The sequence below is a fragment of the Wickerhamomyces anomalus genome (assembly GCF_001661255.1).
Source record: "Wickerhamomyces anomalus NRRL Y-366-8 unplaced genomic scaffold WICANscaffold_4, whole genome shotgun sequence".
Lineage (NCBI taxonomy): Eukaryota > Fungi > Ascomycota > Saccharomycetes > Phaffomycetales > Wickerhamomycetaceae > Hansenula > Hansenula anomala.
In genome coordinates, this window is record NW_017567113.1 from 1,701,590 (window position 1) to 1,712,165 (window position 10,576).

The 10,576-nt window shown below is 35.9% G+C and overlaps 3 protein-coding genes across 3 annotated transcripts; all 3 read left to right on the top strand.

The window, feature by feature from the left end:
• Positions 1-105: 105 nt before the first annotated feature.
• SSM4 (E3 ubiquitin-protein ligase SSM4) lies at positions 106-5,997 on the top strand (the record flags this gene model as incomplete). Its single annotated transcript, XM_019183617.1, has 4 exons — positions 106-134; positions 195-330; positions 395-880; positions 2,242-5,997. 4 exons carry the CDS (start codon positions 106-108, stop codon positions 5,995-5,997), a joined length of 4,407 nt encoding a protein of 1,468 aa, XP_019038524.1.
• A 663-nt stretch (positions 5,998-6,660) lies between these two features.
• WICANDRAFT_79836 (uncharacterized protein) lies at positions 6,661-7,053 on the top strand (the record flags this gene model as incomplete). The annotated part of the gene is made up of 1 exon (XM_019184958.1): positions 6,661-7,053. One exon carries the CDS (start codon positions 6,661-6,663, stop codon positions 7,051-7,053), a length of 393 nt encoding a protein of 130 aa, XP_019038525.1.
• Positions 7,054-8,139: 1,086 nt separating this feature from the next.
• On the top strand, positions 8,140-8,658 carry WICANDRAFT_79837 (uncharacterized protein; the record flags this gene model as incomplete). Its single annotated transcript, XM_019184959.1, has 1 exon — positions 8,140-8,658. The coding sequence occupies one exon, from the start codon at positions 8,140-8,142 to the stop codon at positions 8,656-8,658; it is 519 nt and encodes a 172-aa protein (XP_019038526.1).
• Between the last annotated feature and the right edge of the window lie 1,918 nt (positions 8,659-10,576).

Genomic DNA, 10,576 nt, shown 5'->3' on the forward strand with positions numbered 1-10,576 from the left:
TCCTTATCTGTGAATAAATAGCTGTTGAATTTTTGTTTCCTTTTGTTTGGAATCTTGTTAGAAAATATAGATCACTGATATTCTGAGCAGAACAGATCAAGCACAATGAACACGTCCTTATTCACGTTTGAATGGTGAGTTGATTCCAACATTGCATTCACATGGCGGCTCCCTTAACTAACTATACACATTAGGCCTTCACAAGCTGTTAATTCTGTTTATGTTACTGGAACTTTTGACAACTGGTCGAAGTCAACAAAACTTGTTCAAAACAAAGATGGTTCATATTCAGTCACCATTGAAGTTCCAAAGGAAAAGATAATGTTCAAAGTAAGTCAATTAAGCGCTCTGTCGCTATTTTATCCTAATCGCTTTACTGACCTGTGCTCTTTAGTATGTCGTTGATGGAACTTGGCTAACCACTTCAAAATTCAAAACCGAAAAAGATTCAACTGGTATTGAAAACAATGTCATTTACCCAGAGGATTTATCTCAATATAACGATGAGTTACTGTCAACAATCAATGAAAATTCCTCCTCATTCGATGTATTATCACCAGAATTAAGATCTACAAATGATCCACATAACTTTGGAGTGAATTACAAATCTGATACAGAATCGAGTGCGTTCACAAATATATCTGTTGGTGATATTAGTCCTTTTGAAAACTCAGATTTGGATAATCCAGTTAATGAAGATGGTGGTAATATTGATGATGTTATTAATGACGATGAAAGTTTCAAATCAATGAGTGACGAAGAGCTATTTTCAAGTACCCAAGGAACACTTTTAGGCGTTGATACTCAAAGTTGCAATACTTCAATCAATCACCAACAACCAAATTTGGTCAATTTGCAAAGTACTAACGGGAGTCGTCAAGTGAGATACTACACCAGTATGTCAGTTTTAGACAGGTTTAAAAAGTACTTTAAATGAACCCAGCTGCAGATTAAATAAGGTTTTTTTTGGTGATATCTACGTTAATTCGTTCAACAGTTAACAGTTAACATTAACATTTGATTCTAATCCTATCTTTCAGCTAACCAGCTTTGAAACTCATATTTACAAATACCATCAACATATACACATATTATTATGCTTTTTTGAATTTCTTTGTGATTTTTTTTTAATGTGAATTATTTATGACAAAAAGTCTGTCTTTACTCAACATGGCGTTTAATGGTTTTTATTTTTGCTCCCTTCATTATATCTTGTTTTGTTTATAATTTTTTTGTTTGCTTATTATTATTTGGTGTTTGGATAAATGGATTAATATACAACTTTTTAATTGATGGTGGTTGCGATATTATCCTGGAAACTTGATTTTTTTTTGAAGCTGGCGCCGCTCATAAATTGACAGATACAAGTTAGCACCTCCATTATTGTCTGCTACTTGTTCTTAATCCAATTCGTTCATCTTTAGATTTCAGCGATTGTAGTCTTTGAATAACAGATTCTTGTGAACCAGCAGAGTTTTGGTTATAACCAGTAGCACCATGGATCCCTGAACTTGTGGATTGTTGCTTGATTTTCTCATCATCATAACTGATGACGTCTTCTGGAGTTAACTTGATACTTGTAGGTTGTCTTCTGATCATGATAAAGGGCGTGAATGGATTCAATAGAGTAAGCGTCTCAAAGGTAAACACATTCAGCTCATTATGATCTTTTGTAAAGTTGTTCGCGAATGTGTATTTTCAATTGCGGGTAAATTGGATGATGTCGCGACTCGCGCTTGACTTTTTTTTCTTTGATTTGCTTTACACTTCCATCAAATTGACACAACTACAAGACCAGAAACAAGACTATATTCTTGCAATAACAAGCGGGTTTTTTTATTTCGGTCAATCTCTCTTTGTGTGGTATTTGGTTCCCAGATCAGGTCACACAATTGTTCTGCTGATTTTTACGTCTTGATCTTTGCATTGGATTGAATTTTGAAGGTGTACACTCTGAAGAATTGGTTTTCACAGAGAAGGTTGGTGGTTTTAGATCCGTTAGAGTAATTAATCAGCTACAAGTCATATAACACATATACACCACTAAAGTTCCATCAGATAATGTCGACAGGAGAGCAGACATGTCGTATCTGTCGTGGTGAGGCAACACCTGATGATCCTCTTTTTTACCCGTGCAAGTGTAGAGGTTCCATCAAGTATATTCATCAAGGTTGTCTTGAAGAGTGGCTAAAGCACTCAGGTAGAGAACCAAGTTGTGATATTTGCCATCAAAAATATAAGTTCACAACTCAATATAAAGAAAATACACCTGACAGAGTTCCATTAAGATTGATACTGCTGAAATTGAGGAAATCAACTGTTCATTTATTCAGATATGGTTTGACAATTTCTGCTTTGGTTTTTGGTGTTGGTATTCAAATCCCATTGTTTTGGAAAGTCTCTAGTAGGTTTCTCACCTGGATTATTGATGGTGCCATGCCTCATGAGAATTTATTAGTTTCTTTAATTTATGGTGAGTCTCGAGTTGAGGGTGATCCATTCGATATGCTGAATGTTTGGAAAGCATTAACTACTGCATATTTTGACTCCATCACGTTCATTATAGTATGGGTATTGGTGCATCTTATATTATTCCTGGAACATGAATGGGTCTCAAGAGATGCTGGTTTCAAAACATTAATTTTGAAGAAAGTTGGTCCGCCAGACACTTTACGTCCTTTAGCTGGAGTTAACAGAAATCGTGCTGGTGGTCAAGGACAACCTGAGTTTAATGAGAGAATGATCAGAGATGTTCAAAATCTGGAAAGATTACTACAACAGAGAGATAATCCTCAAAACGAAGTGATCCAGGATGCTCTGAGAATAATTCAAGAAAGACAACGTGCATTACAAAGGGAACATCAGAACCAATTGAGACAAAGAAACAATAATCAAGAATTGATTGATGAAGAAGACGAGGAACATGATCCAGATTTTATTCCAACTGATAGTTCGGATAACGAATCTGAAAGAAATGTCAACTTTGAAGATGAAGATGGGGATTTGTTAAGAAGACTAGAAGACGATAGAGCTGCAATGAGAGCTAGAGTTGAGAATCAAGTCAATGAAAGATTAAATGACAATGATCAAGTGCAAAGACCAATGATACCGTTTCCTTTTGCTGCTAATCAACCTGCCGTGGATAGAATCGCAGCTGGTAATCAAAATAGAAACGCTGATCAACCTATAGATGCTGGTCGTCTTGACTTAAATAACCCAAGACACCAAGAGTTTCTGGATGCAATGATTTTCATGCCTCCACACTTAAGAGACCAAAATGAAAGAAGACTTTGGGAAGAAGTTGTTGGTCCAGATGAAGAGTTCCCATTTGCAAATGATCAACCTGGCCTACCAAATGCTAATGTGGAAGTCCCAATTGCTATTAACTTACAAAACGGTAATGGTGGTGCTAATGCTAATATCGACCCAGCTGCTGCTGCTGCTGCGGCCGCGGCCGTTAATGCTATCCCTGTTGAACAAGATGATTTACTTCTGTCACTGCCTGTGTACATGATTATTGTTGGTGGTGATGCATTCCTTGGTGTTTATTTGTTCTTGGCTTACTTTTTGCCTTCAGGTATCGGTAGCTTAGCTTTCATTTCTGCAGGCTTTGTTTTCAAAACCGGTCTTAATTTTTTGAATACCATTTTAACTTACACAAGACTGAATAGCTATGGCGACAAGATTATTGGTGCTATTTTGGAAGCTAAAAATTACAATCAACACATTTCCCAGACACTTGATAATTATTTGATTCTTCCAATAGTGAAGACATTAACCAATGTTTATGAGCATAACTTACCACAATCTACAATTGAAAGAATAATTCCTTTATTGGTGTTTTATGGTGCCCTTTATAGTGGAATTTTATCATTTTTGTCATATAAGTCCAAAAAACACTCAGTGCAGAACCCACTTTTAGGATTACAACGTAAGGTTTTTATTGTGTTGTTGGATTTTGTTTCAACCTTGAAAGTGTTCTTTATTTTTGCTATTGAGCTGGTTCTTTTCCCTGTATATTGTGGGTTTTTACTTGAAATTGTTGGTTCACCAGTCTTTTCCTACAACCATCCATTAATTCTATCAGCATTGTTCCTGGTTAAGGATCATATTTCATTAAGAATAGCTACCTATTGGGCAACCGGTACAATTTATATGTGCCTATTTGCTTTGTTTGTTGGTATGACTAGAAGATACATCTTGAGACCAGGTGTTTTGTTTTTCATCAGATCACCAGAGGATCCAAATGCTCGTTTGATCCATGATGCTCTAGTTCGCCCATTGGGTCTTCAATTATCAAGAATCGGATTGTCAGGATTTGTTTATTCAATTTTCATTCTTGTTGGATTTGGTGCTGTTACATATACTTTGAAATTAACCAACTCGCCAATTTTGCCTTTACAATTCCAATCAACATTTGCAGTTTTATTGGCCAATGCCACAGCATATAGAGTTCGTGAAAATATGGACTTGATCAAAAAATATGTTAGACAATACTGGATTCGAGCTTTCAAGATTTCAAGTGCTAAATTGAGACTTTCATCTTTTATTTTGGGAAAGCATGATCCAAGGGAAAGAGGTTATGTTGTTTATCGTAACATTATCTGTCAACAACAAAACCAAAAACCTGATTATACTGAACCAAGGTCATTAAAAGAAGCCAAAGAGCTATTTAAAAAGACTGACATCAAAGCTGTTTTCATTCCAGATGGTGATTTGGTAAGAGCTCCAAAAAATGATACGGTTTCAAGAAAATTTGTTAGAAAGCTATTTATTCCAGTTAGCAAAGATGATAAACCTTTGGGTTCAAATAGAGAATCAATCGCAAAGTTGGATGAAAAGTATCCATTGGATGAATTTGATGATTCTGAAGATGAACTAACAACTACAAACCAATATGAGATTGTTTATAGACCTCCACACTTCAAGGAAAGAACAATTTTATTCATTGCAATGTTGTGGATTTTTGCTGCTTTATTAATTTGTGGTGTCGGTATCATTTCTAACTTATTAGGTAAACCAATTTCGTTTATCTTGTTCAAATTGATTGAACCATTACAGCAAAACACTGCATTTAAATCGTCGTTGTTTGACAACACTGTTGAGTTTAATTGGTTAAACTTGGAAACAAGCTCAATTTTGAACGGTATTCAAATTGTCGTTACTTTATTAAAACTTTACGATGATTATATTCAAAGAAGACATATCCAAATTGAAGAAGAAGAAGAAGATAATGCTGCTGCTGCTCCAGTTGCTGTTGCTGGTGGAGATACCCCTTCACCTACACATCGTGCTGCTGGAATTCAAAGAGAACAACCGTTCATTTCAGTCATCCGTGATGTTTCAAAATTCTTGTTGGGCAACCTCAAAATTGTTTTCACCACCGCATTCTTTTTCATTAATGTTTTTACATGGTTATATCTAGGTATTTCGGCACACGTCAATGCAATCGAGATCCCATATAGTTATTATAGCGGTAACGATGATATTGAAGTTATCAACGGTCCAATGGTTTTCAGTTTGAATCGTTACACTTTTCCATTACATTTCGTTTTGTTATTTTTCACTATCTTTCCATTCCAAGAACGTTTCCGCTCAGATATTCGTGATGCTTTCAGAAATGGGCCAATTGAAGTCATTGATTTTAAATCAGTTCTCAAGAATTACACCAAGCCTATCTTGACCAGATTACTTAGCGTGGAATTGATTGTTGGGTTAACCAAATTGGGGTTGTCAATTTATGAATATAGAGAGAATTCTGTACATTACACCAGTTTCAAAGCAGTTTTGATCTACATTTTCGTACAAAATGCCATTTTCAGGGATATTTTAATATATAGCTGGAGTGCAGTGGTTGGGTCAAATTTAGTGCTTAGAGGATTAGTTAGAAGCTGGAAGCTTTTCAATCAATTCAATCAACAAATCAAAGAAGAGTTTTATGTTTCTGGTAAAACTTTGGAGAACTCAAATGCTGTTGGAGAAGAACCAGTTAATTGAGTATGTGTTCTAGTGAAAGAACGGGTATTATTATATAGAGAATTTTCAACAAGATAACTTTCAACTTGACTTGACTTCGTACAAAATGTGGCCGAGTTGTCCTTTGGTCTGGAAAATTTGAAGCATTATGACACGCCTATATCCCAAGAGCGTTTGTAGTCTCACAAATTGCTAAAATGATTGTTATTTATAGTGCCGGGTCTAAGCGGCTTTCTAAGCCTAAAAAAACCGAGTCCACTACGTTGGTCTACAGAGTCTTCTGAACTATATAGAACACCAAATTCATCAAAGTTTGAACAAACTACAAGATCAATTTATATGGTGGCTAATCAGCTGGCCAGTTGGAGTCTGGGTTGACGATCCATTGTCGCCAACTGAACCTAGTAGGAGAGCAATGCTTATCGCCTATCAAAAAATAAAATAATATTTATAGACATCTTCGAATTCACAATATTTCATGAGCTTTTCCATGATATCCATAACTGGATACACACTGAATTAACTGAGATTGAATACCTGAGGACTAGCAGCGCCATTCAACTGAACTTATAAATCATCTCAGCCTGTTTGTGGTCTGTCTCCATTAGTTGGTATACTCATTCACTTGTATACCTGCTCCTTGCTGCTGCTGATAAGGCAATAGTTGCCCTTATTGTTGAAAAAATGCTGTTTATGTTCAGAAATGGCAAGGGGATCTGGAGATTAAGATGGAAACTACTCATGGTATTCGCTATAGTGATTGTATTGGTGAAGTCTATATCCACGATAAGGTCCAATTCTCAAAATGACCTCCAAACAAGCTCTTCATCATCAAGAGTTGATAAGGAACAGCCTGAAAACCAGCAAATAGATACAAAAGATAATGAAAAGGAAGCTAGGATTAATTGGAGCCCTCATGGTAAGATCAATATCAATAATGAAGATGCTGCTGGTGTGAAACCTGACGAGAAAGCTGAAGCTGATAAGATAAAGGCTCCTGATGTGCCTGTTTATAATGATGATGGGGATTATCCACTACCAAAATATGACAAAATTCTTAATGAAAAGGAAGGATGATGAGCAAGATGGTCCAGGTAGCTTGAGCAGGCTTGAGTTATCAAATATTATACTTGGGCAAACGGTTTTTAGAGAATTAAACCAAGCGGTTGTCATGTAACTAGGTGCTCTCGTTAGAAATATTCCCAAAATACCTCCAATCCAAACCAAACACAATTGTATCAACGTGAAATTCACAATTTGTAGCATTTATTGAATATAATCCTTGGAGAAATATCATAAAAGCTTTCTATACGAAGGAGTTATAACTCGCACTGAAAACCAGTATTCATTGCAAGATCTGGTATCAATTTTCAATATTGGCAAAGGAAAGTAGAGCTCATTTAAAGATCTTTCATTTGCTTTTCCACAGTTTTGGGACCCAGATTAATCAGTACTTATGAAATTGAACTGATGGTTATCATTGTATATCTGAAGGGAAAAATGAGAGAAGCCACATACTGTACAATGTTAATCTCCTCTGTTATTCAATGAAACAATCAGAGCGTTACAAAACTAATTTATGATATGTGTTGATGTTTTGAACCTCCTATAACAATACATGTTCCTTTGTTACTTACTACCAATTCTGCTCATCCAAACCGTCAAGCCAGCTCCATTGGACAAAATATGAACTAATTATAATGGGGCTTCAATATTTTCATTAATGTTATATAAGTCTCCCGATCACAAAGTGGTAAACTTGCAATACTTATATGAGACGTTTTGCGCTTAGAACTTGGGTAAACACACCAAATGCTAATTCTCTTCAATGTTACCGTTCGAGTCAATTGTTTGTTTTTGGACTACATGTTAGTTAGCACTGCCCGCGTTGCTGAATCTAATTGGTCAATAAATAATATCAGCTGTGAAAATAATTAATTTGGAAGGATTTTTAAATAATGAGACAGTACTACAGGTTGACGCGTCCATTGCCAGCAAGTACGGCATACAGTCATGGTACTTTAAGACGTCGCTTCCCTGTTAAAGTTTCCAGCCTAATCCTAGTTCTGTGTGGTCTGTTATATAAAACAAGTTATTCCTCAAGTTGAAAAGGACTTTATTAGAACGAGCTATACACAAACCCATCAAAGTTTGAATCTTCTAATGTGCCATCCAGCTATCCATGATCCAATAAGGCAAAAACAACTTATCATCTTTTCTGTGCTTTTAATGATATGCTACATTATTGTCACTAGACAGGTTTTCAAAACTCATCAACTTCTCAACAACATAGATAAGCCATATGAACTCTACATCAAATACACAACAGAGGGTACAACAACCAAGATTGAGTCCGCCAGTACGAAGAAAAGTTCTGAAAGAAGGTTACAATCAGTGCTTGTATTGGAAGAAGGCAGTCGAGAAGAAAGGGTGTTGATATCAAAAAATTCAAATGAGAACAATAAAGTCAAGAATGAACCATTACATGTTAGAGATTCATATTGGAATGAAGGGTCAGAAGAAGGCCCAAATAATGAATACCAAGGAGAATATGAAGTGGAAGAGGAAGAGAAATGGGAAGATATCAATCCTGTATATAGTGATGATGATGACTATCCAAGGGTCTTTGGAACTATTGTTGTTAATGGGATTGAATACACAACCATAGTTAATCCAGAGTAAATAATCTATTAGTTTTCAAATGTACAGAGGTCATGACTAGTGAAGCGCGTCTTCATGATGAAGTTGAATTGAGTGGATAATAGTGGGCATACACATTAGCTCTACGTACATTATTGTAGGAGTGTTGTCACTGTTGTTTGTTGAAAGAAATTTGGAAGCTCTTGCTAATAGCAGTATGTACATCCAGTGTACACAGAACCAATAAAGTAAATTTACTACATTTCTATCTTCTTCAAGGCTTGTGCGTTCTTTCTTATTTTTTTTCCATGTGTACACGCACACTGCACTGTATCCAAAATTTAACCCCGACGAAAGGGCTGGTGAAGAGGAAAAGTCTTGGCTACGATCAACGGTTTTGAAGGAAACTTCTGGGGAAGAAGAGTCAAGAAGATTCAACTAGCGTAGGTTGCAATAGTTGTTTAGCACCATGGAATAGTTGATAAAGACATGAGCAGTAGCTATTAACTATTCAGACGTGTTCTATTTTGGAAACTTTTCACAAACTGCTGCCGTACTGGTCCATAAATAGAACAGCAGCTATAAAGGAGTTGTAAAGTGGAAAGGCATCGGGTGGTGTGGATCATTTCAAAATCTCAGAGCTGTCACAACACTTCAACATGGATCGCGAATCAATGGCGCTCCACATTATATTGCACACAGAATGAACCAGCTTCTAATCAGTGCTTGTAACCCTTTGTAAAGTCGAGTACAATTAAATCGAGCTGTTCAATGTTTATCTAGTTAGGTTGCCAATTTCTTATGCCAATAAACTATTCCACCTAGACGTACTGTGTTCTATATTTAGCTCTGTTCGCTCTATTATATGTATTTAAATGAGTAGGTTAAAGGCTTACCGCTTCATGGATAGATACATCGTTGTGATCTCTAGAGAGTCTAGATAGCGGGAATGAACCTCTAGACATCTTGGAGTACACCAAAGCAGCTTATTTAATTAAAGTTAAGTTAGATTCAAAAGACGTAATTAATGTGTAGTTGATGCGTTTAAGCTCGCTCTAGGTTGGCCAAAGCTTATTGATCATATTATTGAAAGAATCAACCATGTTTTTGATTGTACACCTTACAGGAGCTATTAATTGGAAACTTATAAGTGAACTATAGGCCATATCATCATCATGAGGGCACAGGGCCGCTAATTACTTTGATTAATTTAGTTTGAGCTTTCAATTTATGTGAAGAGAGCCAAAATTAGGCCATGAGCACATTAACATACCTTTAGCCTAATTTTAAGCTAGTGCCTACTCAATCTGGGTTCTGTATCGGTCTCTGGTATCACTCTATATGGTCGTGTGACTGTACCTAGTATTTGATCTATGAATCTCTATTACAGCAGCTTTATAATTAAGCTGGTTTCAAAACGTTGTTATGTCGTTGTGCAGACGAAATTGCAAGCTCAAAGCTTTGCGAGAAAATTTTTGTTGAAAACCGTTATTTGACAGCTAATTGCAGGCGTTCGGGTCAGTTCTCAGAACGACTCAGCAAGAAGACTGTAGCTGTCTACTTGATTTTTTTTTGTATACAATAACGTTTATTTCACTTATACTCATTTACAAATTCACTTATCTAAAAAAATTGCACTCTAATTTGTGATTCTAATTGAATCTTAGATGCATCAAAAAAAGCTAATAAAGCTGTGTCACAACTGTTTTCTATCATTTCAATGTTTTTCTTCTTGTAGTTTACGATCCAAGGTAATAATTCTTTGAATTGTATTTGTTTATTTGTGATTTGGCGAAAGTTATCATTGTTTGAACAGCAGCATCATCAAATTTAGGTTCAATTGAACTCCATCTTCTTTGAACTCTGGTGTTCCAGATTATCCCAATGTAAAGAGATAAGTCTTTTAGATGCTTATCTGGATCTTTGATAGGTAATAACATGTTTGATAACTTATCTTGCC